Genomic DNA, 23,335 nt, shown 5'->3' with positions numbered 1-23,335 from the left:
AAAAAGCTGAAGTCAGGCTAATCTGTGATTGACACGTCGATGGGACCGTTCTCTCTGGTGAGCAACTTGCTTCTCCAGGCTGCCTTGATGCTTCAAGAGACACCGAGTGATGGTTTCAATGATTGATTTTATTTCACATAACACATCTAAACATCCATCCATCCATCTATCCATTATCCAAACCACTTATGCTGCTGTCAGGGTTGCGGGGATGCTGGAGCCTATCCCGAGCTTATGTTGACTGCAGACCTCACTTGACTACTATTATTTGATTTAACAAATGTCAGTTTATCAAATGGCCATTCATTTCATTCATCAGGATGTAGGATGTAAGAGACACTAAAACTAAGCTGAAGCTGACCCATTTTGGAAATACGTACACTCATCCAGCTCATTGGATGAAAGAATATCCCAAATCTAAAAGTTGTTGACAAGATACATGGGAGCAGAAAAACAAAAACAAACAAAACATATTTTTTGTTGTTTTTTTGTTGGGGGGGGGGTAAAGAGCCCCTTTCAGAGTGTGCGGTGGGAGATGGGGTATGTAGGTGTGACAAAGAACAGAGGGAAATTGGGACAGAGGCAGGCAGTTTTAAAGGTGTAACAAAGAGTGAGAGAAACGCTGAAAGAGAATGAAAGACAAGTGGGCTGGGATGAGAGAGAGAGGGAAAAGAGAGGGGAGGATCTGCCTTGTCAGGAGCAGTTTTATTAATACTTCATAACCAAGCGGTATTGAAAATTCCCAGTGAAGCTCGGCGCGGGCACACTCGTTTTGTTTGATGAGGCGACGCTTCACACGGACGCAATAAAAGGGAGAGGCTGATTGTGTTCCCTGCTCCCGTCCTCTACTAACAAGGCACCTGAAACATGACTGGTGGGGACGTCGGGAGACGACAAGAAGTGGCAGAGAACAAAGGAACAACAAAGACACGGAGAGGAAGCCAGCCCATGATGCCCCCTCCCCGTCCTCCCCCACCGCCACTACTTAGCCCACCCCCACCAAGTACAACTCAAACTGCGAGATAAGATTTTGATTACAGAATGGATCATCCTTGTGTTGAGTGTTATTTAACTACATGTACAAATGACAAAAATTGATAAAGGGAAAGAAAAGAGAGACGCTGTGTGTCAAGAGATATATAACCCTCGAGAGGTTTCATAATCACATCTACCTCCACAAGACAAAAGGAGATATGACGTTCAGATTACAGACAAAGTGTGTGATGTGATGTGTTACACATGGAGAGGAGAAGGTGTGTAACTCATACCTCTGAGTTCGGTCAACAGGCTGTAATTTGATGGCAGATCAACAAATGATATCTGGCTCACCCGATTTTTTTTCTTTTTCTTGCTGGATTGTGTGTTCTGCCACAAACAGACTTGGGAAATCAAAGCCGGACATTAATACGGCCTCTGTTTTGGTGTGTGTGTGTGTGGGGGGGGGGGGGTGACATAAGCCATAACTCTGCCTTGAAAATTTAAAATTAGGTCGTTGCTGACCGGATATCTGACAATGGCATGTCTCACAGTGACCATAATTGATTACAATGCCAATCGCTCACTTTGCAACGGTATATGGACCTAACTGGTTTACAGCTGTTTTGTGTTTCATGTCTGCCTAAAAACGTGGCATTTTACCATGTTTGTATTGTTCAAACAACAGCCCATTCACCATCTGTCACATACTCAGTTTCACAAAACTGAATACAAGCCAAATTTGCTGTTTACAGTTATCAGTAAATCAAAAATTGAGCAAAAATCTTGCTATAATTGATTTATGCTTACCTCAATTTTGGCCTTACCCCAAAAACGGTAACAAAGCAGTTCACATGACTTTTTCAAAAGTCAGAGTAATGCTTTCATCAGTCTGTGATTAGATAATGGGTTGTTAGTCATCATGGAAGAACATTCAGTATATATATATATATATATATATATATATATATATATATATATATATATATATATAAATATGAAAATCACGCTTTCCATTAAAGTTCCTTTCACACCAAAACACATTTTCTATTACAAGATGCACTCACACCTGGGGTGCCTGTGGATGGTTGTGATGCATCACACTTTTTTGACTGCAAGCAAGAGGGGAAAGAGAATATTGAGAATATTTTTACTTATAATGTGCAGCAACATGATCATCTGTCAGGCAACCAATTCTATTTAATTTTGTCTGTGTATGTTAAACCAATTTTGAATGACATTTTTGCCAGAATATCACAATATTGTGATTTTTGATTATCGTAATGTCAAAATCCTGAACTTCCATTAGGACTGATTGCATCCTGTTAGTTTGTCGTCTGCTTGGCAGAGTCTAGTACAGCAAAGAATTTGCTAAAACCTCTGTCTCTGTCTGTCCTCAGGTTGTTCAGTCTTAACCAAAACTCGGGTCAGCTCAGTATCAGGGAGGGGACCCCGCCAGGTTCATACAACCTACAGGTTCGTGTCTCCGACAACACCTGGCCTGATGTCACCTCCGAAGCGCAGGTCCTGGTTGCAGAGCTTCATGAGGAGGCCCTCCAGAATGCCGGCTCCCTGCGCCTGTCTAGTGAGTCATTTGTCTTTTCAAAGAGCTGAAACAAGCTTTTACAAATGCACACATAAAAGTATCTGCATTGCAGGCAGAGAAGGGTGAGCTGGTTAACTGTGTAGAGTAGGGTAGAGTAAACTTTATTGTCTCTGAGGGGAAATTTGTCTTGGGCGCTGTGTTACAGTCCATTGCTTCACATAAAAAACATCACAAAAACATGATAAGCCTTTGACATGATACTAGACAGTTGCTTCACATAAAAAAAGCATCTTAAAAACTAACATTTGTTGCACGTCGCTCTATTGCACTAAATTTTGCATTAGAGTTCAGCAGTTTGATGGAGGCTGGAACAAATGATAGCTTCAAATGGTTTGATTTGCTCTTTGGCACCTAACTACTTATATGAGGGTACCTGAATGATTGTCTGACTTTTGATGACCAGTGGCTCATGATGGTCAGTCACTTGCCTCAGGTCAAAGATCATCTCCTGTGTTTTGGTGACATTTAGAATGAGGGTTGTAGAGATGCAGATGTGCACATCTCCAAAATGTTCATAGTGTGTGAAAAACCTGCATACACATGGCCCTCTGTGGTATATGGTTGAGTACCACTGCCTTGCAGTAAAGGGTTCTAGGTTTGATCCCAGCCTTTCTGTGAAGTTTGCATGTTCTTCACCTGTTCTCGTGGATTTTTATTCCCCTGACAAAAGCAACTCATTCTCATCCCATGACGATATACATAGATGCTGTTGACAAAGCATTGATATATGACACACAAGATACCGTTCGGCATATGAGATGCGGCGGGTGTTCCAGTGTCTCCAATGTTAAACTTTTGCCCTGATTTATATGAATCACACCCAGGTTAGGTAGTGATCAAGTTTAGGATAAGGGTTAAACAGTGATTAACACAGCATGTCTCATAGATGCAGAAGTTGTCTTAACCTGCTGCCTGTCATGCAGACACTAAAGGGTACTTTGTGTATTATATGCTTTGCCAACAGTGTCAATATATTAATGCTTTGGAATGAGAAAGTACTTGTCTAATGACGTGCATGGTGGGTGGAATTGAGACACCAACCTCTCCATAGGTTGTAAGGAGGACCTAAACGCGGTATCTCCCTGCCTTCCTCCCAGTGCCTACTGGGACACACTGATGCACCATAATCATAATATCCTTAAAATTGGATTAAGGGGATGGACGAATTGATGGATGAATGGTTGTAGAGGGTGAACAGATGGAAGGTGGAATCTTTATACAACCAAAGCGCTAGTGTCTCTTAAAAAAAAATATATACACTCACCGGCCACTTTATTAGGCACACCTGTCCAACTGCTCGTTAACGCAAATTTCTAATCAGCCAATCACATGGCAGCAACTCAATGCATTTAGGCATGTAGACATGGTCAAGACGATCTGCTGCAGTTCAAACCAAGCATCAGAATGAGGAAGAAAGGTGATTTAAGTGACTTTGAATGTGGCATGGTCGTTGGTGCCAGACGGGCTGGTCTGAGTATTTCAGAAACTGCTGATCTACTGGGATTTTCACGCACAACCATCACTAGGGTTTACAGAGAATGGTCCGAAAAAGAGAAAATATCCAGTGAGCGGCAGTTCTGTGGGCGAAAATGCCTTGTTGATGCCAGAGGTCAGAGGAGAATGGCCAGACTGGTTCGAGCTGACAGAAAGGCAACAGTAACTCAAATAACCACTCATTACAACCGAGGTATGCAGAAGAGCATCTCTGAACGCACAACACGTCGAACCTTGAGGCAGATGGGCTACAGCAGCAGAAGACCACACCGGGTGCCACTCCTGTCAGCTAAGAACAGGAAACTGAGGCTACAATTCGCACAGGCTCACCAAAATTGGACAATAGAAGATTGGAAGACCGTTGCCTGGTCTGATGAGTCTCGATTTCTGCTGCGACATTCGGATGGTAGGGTCAGAATTTGGCGTCAACAACATGAAAGCATGGATCCGTCCTGCCTTGTATCAACGGTTCAGGCTGGTGTTGGTGGTGTAATGGTGTGGGGGATATTTTCTTGGCACACTTTGGGCCCCTTAGTACCAATTGAGCATCGTGTCAACGCCACAGCCTACCTGAGTATTGTTGCTGACCATGTCCATCCCTTTATGACCAGTGTTCCCATCTTCTGATGGCTACTTCCAGCAGGATAACGCGCCATGTCATAAAGCTCGAATCATCTCAGACTGGTTTCTTGAACATGACAATGAGTTCACTGTACTCAAATGGCCTCCACAGTCACCAGATCTCAAGCCAATAGAGCACCTTTGGGATGTGGTGGACCGGGAGATTCGCATCATGGATGTGCAGCCGACAAATCTGCAGCAACTGTGTGATGCTATCATGTCAATATGGACCAAACTCTCTGAGGAATGTTTCCAGTACCTTGTTGAATCTATGCCATGAAGGATTAAGGCAGTTCTGAAGGCAAAAGGGGGTCCAACCCGGTACTAGCAAGGTGTACCTAATAAAGTGGCCAGTGAGTGTATATATGTATATATATATATGGGCGGCACAGTGGTTAGCGTGGTCGCCTCACAGCAAGAAGGTCCTGGGTTCAAGCCCTGCCCCGGGATAGTCCAACCTTGGGGGTCGTCCCTGGTAATCCTCTGTGTGGAGTTTGCATGTTCTCCCCTTGTCTGCATGGGTTTCCTCCGGTTGCTCTGGTTTCCTCCCACAGTCCAAAGACATGTAGGTCAGGTGAGTCAGCCGTATTAAATTGTCCCTAGGTGTGAATGTGTGTGTGTGTGTGTGTGTGTGTGTGTGGTGGTGGTGGGGGGGGGGGCTGTGATGGCCTGGCGGCCTGTCCAGGGTGTCTCCCCGCCTACTGCCCAGTGACTGCTGGGGTAGGCTCCAGCATCCCCGCGGCCCTGAGAGCAGGATAAGCAGTTTGGATAATGGATATATATATATATATATATAGCCAGAAGTAGTAGATATATATGAATTCACTCTATCGCTTAAATTATTGTTTAACATTTCAAGTCAGAAATAGAAAAAATTCTCACTTGATACTACCTATTATTGATTATGCTGACATTGTCTATCAGAACACACTGGACACTTATCTTAGGCCCCTTAATGTTGTCTATAATTCTGTATGTAGATTTGTTTTGAGGTGTCCATACAGATCTCACTATCATTTCGTGTGTGAATTGCTTAATTGGTTGCAGCTTAAATCTAGAAGGCGATTTCACTGGGTTCAGTTCATCTTCAAATCTGTTTATTTCAATTGTCTGTCCTATTTGAAACAGTTTTTGGTTCTATTTAGATCTTCATATCCACTCAGAGATACGCAATATCCTTTTCTTTCTTTTTTTTGGTCCCCAGAATTTTCAAAGGAGTCGGATGCAGGTCATTCCAATACAAAACTCCCTCCGAGTGGAATAATCTTCTTTTTCTGGGATCTATTACCTCTTTCCGCTGCTTCAAGACATTTTTCATTTCTCATCTTAAAACAACCTGCTTATGATTTTAATTTGTGCGTATTTAAAGACAAACCACTTCACTTGCTCTTTATGTTGATGTAATTGTTTTTTTTTTAGTTTTTTTTTTTTATTACCCCCTTTTTTCTCCCCAATTGTATTTGGCCAATTACCCTGTTTTCCAAGCTGTCCCGGTCGCTGCTCCACCCCCGCTGCCGATCCAGGAGGGCTGCAGACTACCACATGCCTCCTCTGATACATATGGAGTCGCCAGCTGCTTCTTTTCACCTGACAGTGAGGAGTTTCACCAGGGGGACGTAGCGCGTGGGAGGATCACGCTATTCCCTCCGGTTACCCCTCCCCACCGAACAGGTGCCCCAATCGACCAGAGGAGGTGCTAGTGCAGCGACAGGATACATACCCACATCCGGCTTCCCACCCGCAGACACGGCCAATTGTGTCTGTAGAGATGCCCGACCAAGCTGGAGGTAACACAGGGATTTGAACCGGCAATCCCAGTGTTGGTAGTCAACAGAATAGCCCGCTACACTACCCGTACGCCCCGTGTAATTGATTTCTTATCCTGGTCATTGTATTCAATTCTTTCCAGTTCTGAGGACGCGGGGTGTGGGTGGGAGAGGGTGAGCGAGTTGTCTGTATTTGCAGCGTACGTTTGTTATATAATGCTGTTTTTGTTTGTATGTGCTTTATCATTTTGTGTTTCTTGGACCCCCTTGAAAATGAGATGCTACATCTCGAGGGGCTATCCTTCAATAAATGGAAATTATTATCTGAAATTGTATATATTTTTTCAGAACTGTTATCTTGAATTGCAGCAGGTAATGTTTTGGGGTTACCCCCCCCCCCCCACACACACACTCACACTCTTAAACCTGGGATCTTATTCTGCCACCGAGTTGCAAAAGAGACTATATTTGACATGTGTGTGATGTCACATATCCCAGAGTGCAACAGGGCCAGGCTTTTGTTGGCTGACATGTCTCCTGGGTGACCTGGGTTTGGCTGCCAGCTCCCTCAGGCTCCTCACTCACTGGAGACCCACTACCTGTCTGACACATCTTCTCAAACACCCAGCAAGGGATGAATGGAGCTTATTCACCTTGAGCTTCTCTCGCTTCGCTTCCGTCTTATCCCTACCTATTTTCAGTCTTCTTTTCTTCTGTTTGCTCGTCTCACCTTTCTCTTTAAATCTTTTGTCATCTCTTAAACTCTGTTTTCACCATTGTTCTCTTCCCCTCTTCTCGCTCTCTCATCTGTCTGCCTTTTCCCTCTTCTCTCCTTCACTTCTGTCCTCTTGCCATCTACGTTCTTCTTCCTCTCTTCTCCTCTTTCTTTTCCTCTCCTCGTCTCTCTACATATTTTCACATTTTTTTCCCCACCTCTTTTGTCAGGACTCTGATGTAGTGAAGCCTCTTTCCATATATGTATCTTTCCTGTCCTCCATCCTTCTCCTCTAGACCTCACAGTGGAGGACTTCTTCAGCAGCAGAGGAGGGGAGGAGAGCAGGTTCTCTCGTCTCGGACGCCTGCTGGCTGAGCTCCTTCAGACCGCGCCGGAAAATGTCCAGGTCTTCTCAGTGGGCGACGGCAAGCGACGAGGTGAGAGGGAGCTCAACGTGTGGTTCGCGGCCCATGGATCACCCTACTACAAGGCCGAGAAGCTTCACGGCTACGTGTCCGCCAGCAAAGCCAAGGTAGGGAGAGGAGGGAGTCATTCCTCATATGCTTTAAAGGGGGTTTAAATGTATTACAAGCCAGGTTTTAGGGGTTTTCATTGGATTTTCATCTTTGTTGTAGATCATTTTAGAAGATATGCATGTATGTATGAATGTGTCTATCTATATATGTGGATTTTGTATATTTGTATCTATTTGTGTGTGTGTGTGTGTGTGTGTGTGTGTGTGTGTGTGTGTGTGTGTGTGTGTGTGTATATAAAAAACTTTGTTAAAAGAAACACTCATCGTAGGGAAAGTGCCCAACAAATAAGGAGATTGACTCACTGGATTATATATATATATATACATATATATATACATATACATACATACATATACATATATATATATACATATATATATATATATATGTATATATATGTATATGTATATATATACGTATATATCATAGCAAGGCAGTCTTTAGGATAGATAAGTTAATGATGAATGACAGGGAAACAAAGACAAAGCAGCGGCTGGAAATTTAAAACCCAGCCCACATTTATCAGATCTTAAACTGACACGCTTTATGATAAATTACTCATAAATTAAAAGTTAGAGTCACAACCATGTACAAGCAGTTAATCATGCACTTAGAGACACTTAACACATGACCCACACAGTTGAACGCCCTGTCAAGTGTACATATATGTAAAAACACACCCAGACACGCCACATGAGGTTAAATGCAGTTATGCATTCAAACATACCCACATAGTCCAAAGTAGCATTTGGTCAATCTGAGACACACACACATAGACGTACATATATACATACACACACATTTTAAATGGACATAAATGATTCAGATCCATTTAATGCATGAAAGCAGCCGGTGACTGAAACTTGCTCATATCAATGTGTGTGTGTGTGTGTGTGTGTGTGTGTGTGTGTGAGTGATACATACAAACTCACATTATATCGCCAAAAAAGTCCTATTTACATGTAGATGCCCAAACTGTGGATTGAGGGAGAACAAGGGAAGAGATGAAAAAGGGATATAATGAAACAAAGTAAAAATTTGTAAAATAAATAAAGGAAGAAACAAATGAGTTCATGAGCAACTCATCCAAAGTAAATGGAGAGAGAATTTCCCTTTGGATATCATTATGTATTGATCCTCAATTAACATTGTAGATTTCAAGTCCTGCTGCGTAGCCCGGATAAAGGCTGTTCATATATTTTAGTTTGTACCGCCAGCTGCCTGGGCCTTCTGCCATAGCTACTATATTAAAAAAAAGATGCTGCGTTTATTTGCACAGAGAAAAGGAAATTACAAAGTGTAACAAAGAAAAAGAAAAGAAAAGATAACAAAAAGTGACAAAGATAATAAACAAAGCCAAACCAGATCTCCAAACTCAACATCGATGATAATGGTACAAACATAGCAACATGAATGACAAGAAAGGGGGGGGGGGAAACTAATCAAAATGGCCACCACCATGCAAATAATGATTATTGTGTTTAACGTATCCCCAGAATTGCTGTGAAATGATTCCCTATTATAGCAGCAAAGGTCTCAGGATGCCCCATTACTTCCAAGATATTCCATGATGCCTTTTAGTTTGATGCTAACAGGCATCTCGTAGAGTACTTATCCATCATTTTGGATGAATGCGGCTGTCTTCTCCGGCAAATGGGTTTAAAGTAGCTAAATAATTCGACTAGGTCTTCTTGTTGTGTTTGAACACTGAGATGAATTGTTGGAAATGACCCTGTCTTATGTGATAAGGCTTGTGGTTTGCTGATACATATGTGAGTTCCTCATGTCCTCCTCTTCTGCAAATCTCCTTTCCCTGTCCATTTCATTATTATTTCATTGAATGTCTGTTTGCATATTCTCTTCTGTCAAGTTACACAGGCATGTATTACTAAACCACATCTCACGACTTGTTTTCTCTCTCTCTTTCTCTCTCTTTCACACAGTTGGAGGCAGCGTTAGGTGTATCCATCTCTCAGGTGGGCGTTGATGATTGCCCCTTCACCGACTGCAGCCAGTCGGGGGGCTGCAGCAGTGTGGTGTCCTTTAGCCGTGTCCCAGTGGCCCTGAGCTCTGGTAACACCTCTCTGGTGTCTGTGTCTGCCTCTCCGGAGCCCCGCTGTGGCTGCAGCGCCCGGGAGAGGCCCCACCTGTCCTGCTCATCCTACCCAGCCAACCCATGCCTCAACGGGGGCACCTGTCTGGACAGCGAGCTGGGATACAGGTACCTGTCAGGATTCAAAGGCCTCCCTCAGTGATATGGTCTGAAATGCATTCTGTCCCGTCCTGTCCAGTTCTGTTCTGTCTGGTCTGGTTTGTTTTAATCCATGCTCTTATGGTATGTTTAATGTCATTTGACACTACTCTTCTTGATCCTTTTCTATTATCTTCTACTCTGTTCATTTCTCATCTTCTTCAGTTATATAATACTTCTCGAATTGTTCTCTTCCGCTCAGTGTGCTGTATGAACAGTAAGCTTGAATACAGGTCACAGTCATAAAGGCTTTCACTTTGCCAGCTGTCAGAATGGAGCCATCAGCTCTATTCTATTCTTTTCTATTCTATTCTGTTCTATTGTACTGGGGGGGGTTCTCCCTTTCTTAGCTGATGGAGTGTAATTATAATTCTGAACAAGTTTCAGGTGTGTCAGATGTCAAGTGTGCCATACACACAGCCGGCTCTGGTTCTGTTTGGCAGACACCAGCTGGTACTCCCAGTTTGGACCAGTAAACCAGTCATCCGATGGCAGACCTTAATATTCTAGAAAGTTTGGATGCTTTTAGTGGTAATTAGTGTTAGCAGAATCAAAGGCTCATATTAGACTTCCCATTTGTGAGCAAGCTAAACACTGTGCTCAGTAAATCCATCAGGTTCTGTCTAGCCTTCCAAAGTTAAGTTGAAATGGGCATTGCTCGAGCAGGTTTTCTCTCAAGACCTTGATTTTTCAGCTGTGTGGTGCAAAATACACTTTGAATTGTCACATCATTTTACGAGCTAAGATATCTGAAACAGCACTTCCTGAATAAGATATATGATTCTCTCTCACTCTCTCCCTCTCTCTCACTCGCTGCTTCTCTTTCCTCCTATTCTTTTCCCACTAATAACCCTTCTTTCTATCTGTCATTCTGCTTGTCTGTCTTTCTTTTTTTTAAATACATTTATTTCTGATTTTTCCCTTGTTCTCCCAATTTAGTGGCCAATCAATCCCTATTTTTTGTATTTTAGTCTGTCTTTCCCTCTCTTTCTCTCTCATTCTGTCTGTCTGTCAATTTTCAGTTTCAATTTCTTTTTTTTAAAATTTATTTCTGATTTTTCCCTTTTTCTCCCAATTTAGTGGCCAATCGATCCCTATTTTAATTCAAACCCCCACCCTCGTACTGCATGCGTTCGCCGACTGCATCTCTCCGGCCGGCAGTCTCGAAGGAGATGCCTCGTCACGGAAGTGGCGAGGCAAATCCAGGCTGAACCACTGCTTTTTCCCACACACACAGAGACGCATTCATGTGACGAACACAAGCCGACTCCGCCCCCCTCCCGAAGACAGCGTTGCCAATTATTGCTACTTCATCAAGTCCGGCCCTAGTCAGATCTGACGAGACCGGGGCGCGAACCCCGGTCTCCAGTGGGCAACTGCATTGACACAAAGCCGATCTTAGACCGCTACACCACCGCGGACCTAGTCTGTCTTTCTCTCGCATTCTGTCTCTCAATTTTCAGTTTCAATTTCAAGAACTATACTGTACATTTTCAGTTTCAATTTAAATATAAATTTAGATAAGCAAAATATTCAGAAACTAGAAGAACCCCGCTACAATGTAGCGGTTTGGTTATCCACCCGTCTAAATCTCCCTCCTCTTCATCTTGCCAGCTAACCGCCTTCCCCCTGCCCCTAAACCCCCCCTCCACTCCAACTCCCTCCCCCCAAATGCTCAGAATCCTCTGAAATGCCGAGAAAAGTGGTTTTTAGCCATTTTTAGAAAATGCATATTTTGCATAATTATGCATAATTATTATAATTATATTTTAATTGTCTGCTATTTTTCTGGTCCTCTCTGGAACAATACCTACCACCTCCCAAAAAAATTAGGATCATAAGTACATTTTTGCAAAAATGCATATCTACTCATATATTTTCGGAATGTGTGTGTGTGTGTGGTGTTAGTGTGTGTGTGTGTGTTAGTTAGTGTAGATAGCGGGACCGAAAACTAAAGCATTTATGATCCTAAGTCTTTTTGGAGGTGGGAGGTATTGTCTCAGAGAGTAAGGGAAAAATCCCAGAAAATAAAAATTATGCATAATTATGTATAAATATGCAAAATATGCATTTTCTAAAAGTGGCTAAAAACCACTTTTCTCGGCATTTCAGGTGATTCTGAACATCTTTGATTTTTTCACCTATATAAAAAAAAATTTCTGGGACTTAGAAATGTTTTGGCATTATGCAAAATAAATACATTTTTGCAAAAATGCACTTATGATCCTAATTTTTTTGGAGGTGGTAGGTATTGTTCTAGAGAGAACCAGAAAAATAGCAAAAAATTAAAATAATTATAATTATGCATTTTCTAAAAATGGCTAAAAACCACTTTTCTCGGCATTTCAGATGATTCTGAGCATTTGGGGGAGGGAGTTGGAGTGGGGGGGGGTTTAGGGGCAGGGGGAAGGCGGTTAGCTGGCAGGATGAAGAGGAGGGAGATTTAGACGGGTGGATAACCAAACCGCTACATTGTAGCGGGGTTCTTCTAGTATTTTGCATAATGCCAAAATATTTCTAAGTCCCAGAAATTTTTTTTATATAGGTGAAAAAATCAAAGATGCTCAGAATCATCTGAAATGCTGAGAAAATTTGTTTTTAGTCATTTTTAGAAAAATTCATATTTTGCATATTTATGCATAATTATGCATAATTTTAATTTTCTGGGATTTTTCCCTTACTCTCTGAGACAATACTTACCACCTCCAAAAAGAATTAGGATCATAAGTGCTTTAGTTTTCGGTCCCGCTATCTGCGCTAACTAACACACTAACACCACACACACACACATTACGAAAATATATGAGTAGATACATTTGATGGTGATCATAAAAACAATGAACATGATAATTTCTTAAGTGAAAAAGTAAAGAAAATTAGGTAATAACATGTATAATTTTCCCACCAGATGGCACTGAGTTATCTGTGTTGGTCTCTGCTTGTCTTGCTGACATATCTACTAGGCGACTCAGTGGCACCTCCAGCTCAGCTTGTCAAAAATCGAGCTGCTGGTCAAACCTGTCAAGACCTCCATCACCATGGACATATTGATCAGGCCCGGTACACTGACAATTATGTACTCCAGATCCGCAAGGAACCTCGGGGTGATGAACGATAACCAGCTCTCATCTTCTGTCCTCGTTGCTGTCTGCTGTTCCCACCACTTTCCTCTGTACAACATCCAAATGATCTAAACATGCTTATTGGAACATGCTGTGCAGCTCCTGTTCAAGGCCCTAATCATCTCTCGTTTAGGCGATTTCAGTGCATTTCTCACTGGTCCAATACAGTGGTTGTAAAGAATCCAGGACGACACTGCATGTTGGGTTTTCAACCTGCTAAGCCAAGCACATATCGCATCTCTCTTTGTATTCTAACATCTGCTTCAAAGAACAACACCTACTTACCTACAAACCCTTATTAACATGCACAATCCTAGTAACCCTTTCTTCTTCCTTCTACATTGGAAAGCTATTGTATGCCCTCTTCAAAAGGACTTAGCTTTTGGTTCATACTTTTCTCCAACACGTCCATGAAATAGTGGACTGAACTTTTGTCCTCCACCAGGGCTGCAGACTTTTTTACTTCAATCAAGACCTACCTTAATCCATACATGGCCCCACTGTGATGCTGAATTGTGCCATTCTTGCTGATTTGTAACTTGATTCCCCTATGATTTTGTCACTATTGTTGGCGCAAATAATAGGACCTCTTTTCCACTTACATTAATTGGATTTGAGATGACATGCAATCTTGACTATGATAAAATTACAACTCAGTGCTCTAAAATGACTCCCAAGTGCTGACTGTCTTGTAAGTCACTTTGGATAAATGAGAAAATGTAAATGTATCGTTAACCAAGATTTAAATCTTTGTCTGTGTTTCTTGTCTTTCCCTGTCCGGTCTCTTTCTCTTTTTCCCTCCATCCAGATGTAGGTGTCCTTCCATGTACGATGGTCCAGAGTGCCAGCAAACCAAACACACCTTCGGAGGGCAGGGTTACGCCTGGTTCCCTCCCATCAAGCCTTGCTTCCAGAGCCACATCTCCCTGGAGTTCCTGGCTGAAACGGCCAATGGGCTGTTTCTCTATAATGGACCACTAGGCCCCACCTACTCCGAAGAGCAGGAGGACTTCATCGCTATAGGTCAGTGGTTGGTGCGAGCAAATGAATGGACATTGCTATTGGTTGTTTGTCAAACCTCCAATCAAGGAATCTTATTCTACTGTTGCACTCCTTGTGCATTTCTCTTTCCATATGTACATGGAATGGTTTGCAAGTGTCTTCTTTGGTGTTGCTATCAGACTATAGAAAACCCTTTTGAAACACAGAGCACTTTTGCTGAAGTCCAAACATTCTTTACTTCTAATGGCTCAGAGATCTGAGCCCTAAAACACACACTAAGCTCCCGGTGCTGTAGGGATCCTACAACCCCTTGTCCCTTCAACTGAAAATAAGGAGTATAGAAACTAGCTTTGTGAAGAGTTTCTCTGTAGATAAGCAGCCTTTTAAACTCTAATGTCAGCTCCCAGTAGCCCTGGTCTGGCCTTAAAGGATTATCCCGTACTTGGCCTTCAAAAAAGCCTTGCATAATGGGTTTGTTGGCTCCTCGTGGCTTTGAGTTATGTAATTATTGAGCCAAGTTCATGTTCTGTGGCTCCGGGGATGGGAAAATCAAAGATGGCCGCAGCATTGATTGCTCGGAAGCATTTTTGACTGACATGTTCGATAATGTGCCATTAAGGTTGATTGGGTCACACACACCCGAGCCTAGATATAAATGCGCTCAAACGTGCACACACAAGTACACACACACACACACACACACACACACACACACACACACACACACACACAGAATTGCTACTGGATAATCATTCCCTCATTAATAGGCTATAACAGCTTACCCAGCAGTCAAAGACAAATGGCGTGAGGGTCAGAAGTTATAGTGTGTGATGGGAGAACACCCAGGAGACAAAAACAACCAATCTACCGAAGCAACTCTTCTATTGTGAAGGCTTTATTTCTCACAGGCGACAAAAATATTTTCAACATTGTAAAATCTGGACAGATTTCAATGACCCAGCTGTCATGAAAGTCACTCAGCACAGTGATGGCCTTCCAGGTCATTACTGTACATGTTGTTTATTAGATTGATTTTCCAGGACAAATGATGGTAACGTACTTTTTGAAAGCCTGTATCTGTTCTTGGTAAATAGGGTTGCAGTGTAGGGTAAACTAATGTGAGAGATTGTTGACCTCACTTCTTAAAAGGTATTTTTACAGACAAGCCTCTGTAAAGTTTTTTTTAACTCATTTTGCCTGGTTTGCTCCAGGTTTTTTTTTTTTTGTCTGTCGCACTTTCATATAATTGTGGTTTATTCTAAGATGCTTAAAACTGTGGCGATATTCACATTGCTGCTAACCCTGCCATTTTCTCAACTGGTGAGTTTTCAGTATTATGTACGCGAGGGGGGATGCCTTGCTCAAATACACAATGGCACATGTAGTAACACAGCAGCTGCTCTATCTAGACTGTCCTGTGACCCCACCTTTTCCTAAAGGTTTGTGAGTAGACATCAGTACGTGAATTTACATCAAGCACTTTCATACACATTTTCAAGATGAAAATACGAATAAACTGAAAGGAAATGCCAAGAAGTCCTGATAAAAACTGGAGAAAAAAAATCACAAAAAAAGTTTTCAGTCACATAAGTTTGAAAAAGTTGATACATCGATAGGAAATAATGAGGTTAAAGAGAGATGGAAACTGAATTTTCTATTTTTCCAAGTCAAGTATTTCTTACCAAATCTACTTCGTTTCTCTCTCGAATGGTTTTGATGATTTTGCCTTTCCTTAAACCCAGACAGTGGAAACGATCCGGATTCACATTTTAATGTTTTTGATTTTGAATTGTTTCCGGAGTATTTTGGCTTCAACATTTACATTTAAACATGGCTACTGCCAGCTCTCTGTGATAAGATGAGTAAACCTGCTGTTCTTCTGTGATATGTGTGTGATCCTGCAGAGCTGAGAAACGGCATTCCTGTTCTCAGTATTAACCATGGATCAGGAACACTTACCCTTCAGCTCCACCCCAAGGCCACTGTCACCGACCGCCGCTGGCATCGCCTGGACATCATCAGCAACGGCAAGGTAGGATAGATAGACTCATCCAGATGGTCAGACAGCGCCATGAGTGATTTGTTGTTGACAGAAGGATTCCATGCTTACAAAACCTTCAGGGTTTTACACACGCGAGGTTTTAAAGAAACTGAATTAAGTGGCTTTTACGCGAATACACTTCTTTCATGCTCATTCTGTCAGCATGTTTTTTATTTGCTGTCATCCCAGATAAAAGTTTCCGCTAAAATCCTGAAATGTAAGAAGTAAAACACTAACAGCAGACTATCTCTGTGCTCAGGCTGTCCAACTGATCCTGGACCAGTGTGGGGGGGCAGTGGTGAATGAGGTGGAGGGGTTGGGAGTGGAGCTTCATGAAATGGACCAGTCAGGCTGTAAAGCCTCAGGAGAAACGCCAGGGAACCAGAGGTAGGATCCATATTACCAGTACCTACCTTCACTCGGCAAAGGGCTGGACAACACCGCTGACAAATACCGACTGGTTCCATTAAAATGAGAAACAGCAATAATACTGACAATATCAACATTGGTGCAGATAAATACTATTAGCAATAACAATGAAAAGGTGCTCTTTCCGGGGATTATGAACACAACAGTAATGAGGCCAGGTTCAACACACGACACAAGAGACTACTAATGACAAGTTAGCATAACAACCATTTTTATAAAGGATAATTAGCCTTGCTGAATGGATAATAAGCAGCAAAGTGTTTTTTATGAAAATGAAAACAATAACATCGATCAGTCCGTGACAGAGCACTGCTGTGCCACATCAGCTTTCATCTCCTTGATACTGATTCCAGCGCCTCCTCTTCTGAATTTTGTCCTCTCTCAACCCCCCACTTCTCCTTCTCTTATTCATCAAACTGATCCCCCTCTCCTCCCCCTCTCTCCATTTCCTCCTCAGGTATCTGAATGTGTTCCAGCCCCTGCAGCTTGGAGGAGTGAAGGACTCCACCCCATACCATCACTACAGGAGCTACAGCGGCTGTATCCGTAACCTAATGGTGGACAGCCAGGTACTATACTGTGTGTGTGTGTCTTTATCTACGTGTGTATGTGTGTGCTTGTTTTTGCATGCATGTGTTTGGGCTGCTTCCTCTGTGAACTTTGTGGTGGATAGACCGTGGCTGCGTGAATGTGTGTGTATTGTGTATTTGTATGTGTTAGTGTGTTTATACAGAGCTTCTCTTGCTCATTCTCTTTGTGCGGGTGTCAGCCAAGGCCAAAATCACACTTTTAAAGTCCAAAATAAGAAATAAATGAAAAGAATGTTTCAATCTTTCTGCTGCAGGTTGCAACCTGAATGTGAATGAGCCATTTTTGGTTCACCCTGCTGTCTCTTCATCAGTACCTGGAAGATACTCTGCTGGTGGGCCAAAACTTTCACAAATGTTGGGTGGAAGAATTCCATGTCGAAAATTTTTAATTGTCAAGATTGTGACACATTTGGTGTGGGAGGCCCCGATGGGAATCGAACCCTCAGCCTCAGCAGTGTTTTGTGCCATGTTCTGCTCATCAAGAAACACAGATAAAGAAAATGATTTCTAAATCAAAAGCATAGATTTTTGTTGGTTTTAGTGTGTTGTTGCTATGTATGCCCTTCATTTAAGTAGATCCATTAAAAATCACCTGATTTATATCCAAGGTTGGCGTGTAAAAGAATAGAAGTGACGGTGTTGCGTGTTCAGAATACAGGAATGAAGTATCTGTGTTCAGCCCACGTTACAGTTCAGAACACATGACCTCAGATTACAGATGATTTATGAAGTTTGAGGAGAATAGTTTAAGAATACGTCCCTCCAAATCAGCATCAGCGTGACAGGTGGGACAACGCGTTCACGCACCGTCGGTGAACAAGCGCGAGAACAGACATAAACTGAAAACTAAATGGAAGGAAATTGTCTTTTAAAAGATCAGCTTAGGCTGCAGTCTGCCACTCTGCAATGATAAAACTCATGGAAAACATTTTATTTGCCGCCAAGTATTCACTCTACACAACATAGTTCTTGTAGTGCATTCGTGCATTTGTTTGTTTATGTCTGCCCACAGTTTCAGTGTGTACCTTTGTCTGTTTGTCATTCATGCAACGTAAATATGATAAAAAAGTGAGATGAGTTAAACTGAAAAGACCCGCTATTTCCTGGTGCCAGCCCTGCTCCCAGTTAAGAGCAATGATACAATCTTTTAAAAAACAAATAACTATTTTCAACTGACAAACGCTCATCTATTCCTGATGCACCACACGGTCGTGTGCAGCAGTAACTGGCAGATGGTAAACACATCTTGAAATAATGGCATGGAGACACTAGTAACACCAAGGACTAAGTAACAATGTGATGTAAATAAATGATGTAAATAGGGCGGCACGGTGGCACAGTGGTTAGCGCAGTCGCCTCACACCAAGAAGGTCCTGGGTTCGAGCCCCAGGGTAGCGTGTGTGTGTGTGTGTGTGTGTGTGTGTGTGTGTGTGTGTGTGTGTGTGTGGCAGCCTGTCCAGGGTGTCTCCCTGCCTGCCGCCCAATGACTGCTGGGATAGGCTCCAGCATCCCATTCTGTGCATATGAAATTACTGTGTATGAGGTAATTCATGATTAAATGACTTGTTTGCAACAGCAGAAGAAAACCATAGAGAGCAGTCCATAGAGTATTTCTGTATAACAAGTGTAGAAAAGGCAAAAAAAGGCCTAATCTTGACATGTTAATGTCTGAGTTGAGGAAAAAAAGACAATAATTTCTCTCTTGTTTTCTCCTTCTATAGGTATATGACCTGGCCTCACCAGGGGAGAGTGTGGATAGCGCCCCCGGCTGCGGGCTCACAGACGGTGTGTGTGTAACGACAGCGGGCCCCTCCTGTGGTGTCCACGGGACCTGCCTGGGAGAGTGGGGGTCCTTCAGCTGCGAATGTCACCCTGGATACACCGGACACAAATGCGAAAAGGGTGAGAAGACTGAGAGGAGCAATCTCAACAATGTCTGTGTGTGTGTGTGTGTGTGTGTGTGTGTGTGTGTGTGTTGAATGAGTGTGTGCATTGTGTATGTGCGTATACGTGTGTGATGAGTGAGAGAGAGAAATGTGTGTGTGTGTCTGTCTGTGAGTGCTTGTGAGAGTTGAGACAGTGAATGTCTCAGTGTGTACGTGTACATGTGTAATGAATGACTGGGTGTATATGATTGTGTGGGTGTCTGTGTGTGTGTTGTGTGTAAGAAAGTGAATGAACAAATGAGTTGATGTGTGAGTGTGTTTGTGTGCTTGTAAGAGTAAAATAAATCTGCAAGTGTGTACATGTACAAACATACATCATGTGTCTTCACATCTTAGTAACCCAGCATTTTGATCTCTCTCAGTCATACCGGAGTGGTCCTTGGATTTAGGTAGCGTACTTCGCTACCAGATGAGAGGAGGTGGGAGCCCCCGGCGTACACACACCCAGCTCCTCCTCCGCACCCGGTCCTCCACTGGTACCCTGCTCTCCATGACCTCACGAGACGGCAATGAGTTCATCGTCTTAGAGGTCAGTATACCCCCCCCCACCCACCCACTGGTAATGGGTTGACAAAAACTATGATGTAAACGTCATTACATTTAACCATAGTTTTTTGTTGTCTTGATGCATGCTCAATAATCCAGGTAAGAAAATCAAAAAAGGTTGAATCAGTTCATCTGGATACAACGTTTATTGACAGATACGTTTCATCACTCAAGTAAGTGACCGATATCCCCACCCCTTATGAACAATACAGTACAATACAGTGCCTAATGACCGAAACCAACGACCAGTTTCATATGCAAATATGGGTGTGACTATTGATCATGTGTACTATTCACAGAGGGTTGGGGAATAGTTGCAATCTCAGCATCGTAAGATTGCGATAAATGTACTCTTAGCCCCCCCACCCCCCACAGTTCAGGATTGGTCGTGCCCTCTTAACATAGATGGCCTCTTTGACTCCGAGCTGTTCAAACCTTTGTTCCTCCCTATCAAGGATGTGCACATCCTCATCCCTGAAAGGATGGCAACTGGCCTGTAGATGGGTGTAGACTGCTGAGTCCTGGCCTGACGTGTTAGCTCTCCTGTGTTGAAAAGAATGGAAAAGAAAAGAATGGCACAGCACAGGAGAGCTAACACGCCAGGCCAGGGCTCCGCAGTCTACATCCATCAACAGGCAAGTGCCCACTTTTTCAGGGATGAGGATGTGCGCATCCTTGATAGGGAGGAACGATGGTTTGAATGGGGAGTCAAAGAGGCCATCTATGTTAAGAGGGAACGACCAACCCTGAACCGAGGGGGGGCTAAGAGTACATCTGTCGCCATCTTACAATGCTGTGATTGCAACTATTCCTCAATCCTTTGTGAATAGTACACATGATCAATGGTCACACCCATATTTTCATATGACACTGGTCGTTGGTTTCGGTTGTTAGGGCACTGTATGGGATTGTACTATATGTAAGGGGTGGGGATACCTGCAGTCAGTTTAGACTGAAGATGTTACTTAGTTGAGTGATGAAACGTATCTCAATAAACGTTGTATCCAGATGAACTGATTCAACCTTCTTTGACATAGTTTTTGTTGTCAAAGCTGAGTTTCAGTTCTTATTTATTGTCTCGTTGTGGGGGTTGATGGAGAATTTCAGTTGCAGCTTTCACGAACAATATTAATACAGTCAGCCAACCCTGCCAAATGACCTTTGATAGACAGAGAGGTAGTGAGAGGAGGAAAGACAAAAATGGAGAATTTGAGTTTTGAATACATACTGTAATAAAGTGGAACATTTCATTTTACAACACTGTCCATGTGATCTAGGGTAGTGGATAAGCCAGCTCTACCCTTTCTTTTATTCCAGCTTAAAGACAAATTTGAACAGTGCATCCATTTGAGCAATACCCTCAAATGGTGATCCTACCAATGCCTCCTGTGCTCTGATATGCAGCAAATCAGCCACTGCAGCTTGATTATCCAGAAGAGCTTGAATATGGCCTGGTTTACATTTGGAACCATTCAAAGCTTGTATTTCCTCAATGTCTATGTCTAGATCTTTTATTGATCATGTGATGTCTCCAATGACACTGAAAGTGTATTGATTACAGAACTGTTGAATCTGCATCTTCCCCACACCCCACCATTGCAACAGGGGTGTAAACTATGTCATTTCTGATTTCCATTCCCCCCCATAAATAGTTAGACACAATCTAAAATGACCATCATTTGATATAATAGCAGTGTTAAAATGGCAACATGCACTCCCAAGATTTAACTCCATTCATGAAACCAGTCCCTGTTAGAAAAGAGTGATCAGAAAACAGTAAAACTTGATCTTTATTCTTTGTATTTCATTTAGTGGTCAGTATTTTGACAACAGATTCATCTTCAATTATTTGATGTCAGTTAACTTGTAAATCATCAATATCCTTCCCTATCTGCTCTGCTTTCTCCCTCTACTGTGGTCTGACTTGGCTCACTGGCCACCATATCTGCAATGGTATCAGCACTTTCCTTCCTCTGGCATTGCTTCCTTTTCCACGCCATCCTCTGCTTGGCTCCCATTCTACCATAGTCCCCATAGACTCAGACCCCATAGATCATGGTGCCATAAACTCGGCCTCTTTTTCATGTGCGCTGTCTCGAAAATTACATACTAGGTGCCCTTCCTGCCCATAGCCAACGCATATATTGATGTAATCAAACCCATCAACCTTAAATTCCATTACAATATTGAGTTCTTCTTTATCATTTTATCAAAGCCATTTTCACCTGTCTCCTAAATTATACAAAAATTTTCCGTTGTGGTGATTTGCAATCTGACAATATCAGTTTCATTGCCCATCTGACCATGACAAGACACTTATCTCCCCAGTGCTTCATCATTTACAAAGTGGGATTTATTAAACAAAGAGACTTTCTTGGCTGGATTTGCAGGAAGAAAAACTGCTGTATGATGTTTTCTTAATGTGACACCATATTCAGCTTGGAAGTTCACTTTCCAGAGTGCGGAAACAATGAAACTATTCATCTTAGACACAGCTTTTAAACTATCTTATCCAGCCATTGCCCCTACCACTAAACAACACTCCTGCACTGGGATTTCTACACCGACAGGTTATCTTTAAGTCCCCTTGTCTGCGTGGGTTTCCTTCCGGGTGCTCTGGTTTCCTCCCACAGTCCAAAGACATGTAGGTCAGGTGAATCGGCTGTACCAAACTGCCCCTAGGTATGAATGTGAATGTGTGTCGGCCCTGTGTGATGGCCTGTCCAGAGTGTCCCCCGCCTGCCGCCCAGTGACTGCTGGGATAGGCTCCAGCATCCCCGAGAGCAGGATAAGTGGTTCGGATAATGGATGGATGGATGTTATCTTTAAGGGAAAATTCGCAGATTTTCAACCTTACCTCTGTCTATCTGCGACAGGGATAGCATGTGAAAAACACCCTGCAGTTGTTCCCAATCATTACTGTATCTCTGGAACAGGAGTGAAACCGTTTTTTTTTTTCCCCAGCTGCCAAATGCCATATTATGACGTCATTTGGCGGCTAAACTACAGCTTAGCAGGGTTTCTAATACTCTAATCTACTCGAAACACGCCGTTCAAAAAACACTTCCACGTTCTCTCAGCTAAACTACGTTTCTGATGGAAATGACATCCTACAATACTAGTGCAGAGGATTTTACGGATGACAGTATAGAGGCTTATGTGCAATGCATTCTGGTATGTGTACATGCTGTGGGACTGTGAGCAGGAGAGCACCAGTTTCTCTGTCAGTATAGTGCAGAGTGAGGACGTCATTGTTTCAATCCACTACATTACCCATTAGTACTGATTGGACAAACACAAAACCATCAGGGAAATGTCCGTTTAACGCCGTTTTGATGGGAGACTTTTTTAAAAAGTGAGTGAGAGAAAGGAACTGAGAAAATGAGAGAGAGGGAAAAAAAGGGATGTTGAGGAAGAATAAGAGAGAGAGGTCCCACAATAGTAGGAATTTGTACAACACTCAACAGGGACATGAACACAATGTTTGAGTCGAAGCAAACTAAAAAACATCTAACAAGATCAATACGCTAAGCATTAAATCCTTAGATTATTGTTATGATTAAAGTGATCAGTGAAAGTGTATCCTACCATCCATCCATCCATCCATTAATCCAAACCGCTTATCCTGCTCTCAGGGTCGCGGGGATGCCGGAGCCTATCCCAACAGTCATTGGGCGGCAGGTGGGGAGACACCC

The 23,335-nt window shown here is 42.7% G+C and overlaps 1 protein-coding gene across 1 annotated transcript in view; it reads left to right on the top strand.

Moving 5' to 3' along the window:
- Positions 1–23,335, top strand: part of si:dkey-22o22.2 (neural-cadherin) — a 178,092-nt gene that overhangs the window by 148,330 nt on the left and 6,427 nt on the right. The window contains exons 21-29 of the mRNA XM_056286943.1: positions 2,376–2,560; positions 7,474–7,709; positions 9,657–9,934; positions 13,895–14,109; positions 15,993–16,120; positions 16,389–16,516; positions 17,016–17,127; positions 18,870–19,050; positions 19,457–19,623. Of these exons, the coding sequence (XP_056142918.1) occupies positions 2,376–2,560; positions 7,474–7,709; positions 9,657–9,934; positions 13,895–14,109; positions 15,993–16,120; positions 16,389–16,516; positions 17,016–17,127; positions 18,870–19,050; positions 19,457–19,623 (1,630 nt within the window). The remainder of the gene's footprint in view (positions 1–2,375; positions 2,561–7,473; positions 7,710–9,656; positions 9,935–13,894; positions 14,110–15,992; positions 16,121–16,388; positions 16,517–17,015; positions 17,128–18,869; positions 19,051–19,456; positions 19,624–23,335) is intronic.

This window comes from Lampris incognitus, chromosome 9 (genome assembly GCF_029633865.1).
Source record: "Lampris incognitus isolate fLamInc1 chromosome 9, fLamInc1.hap2, whole genome shotgun sequence".
Lineage (NCBI taxonomy): Eukaryota > Metazoa > Chordata > Actinopteri > Lampriformes > Lampridae > Lampris > Lampris incognitus.
This window is presented reverse-complemented; position numbering and strand designations above follow the sequence as displayed.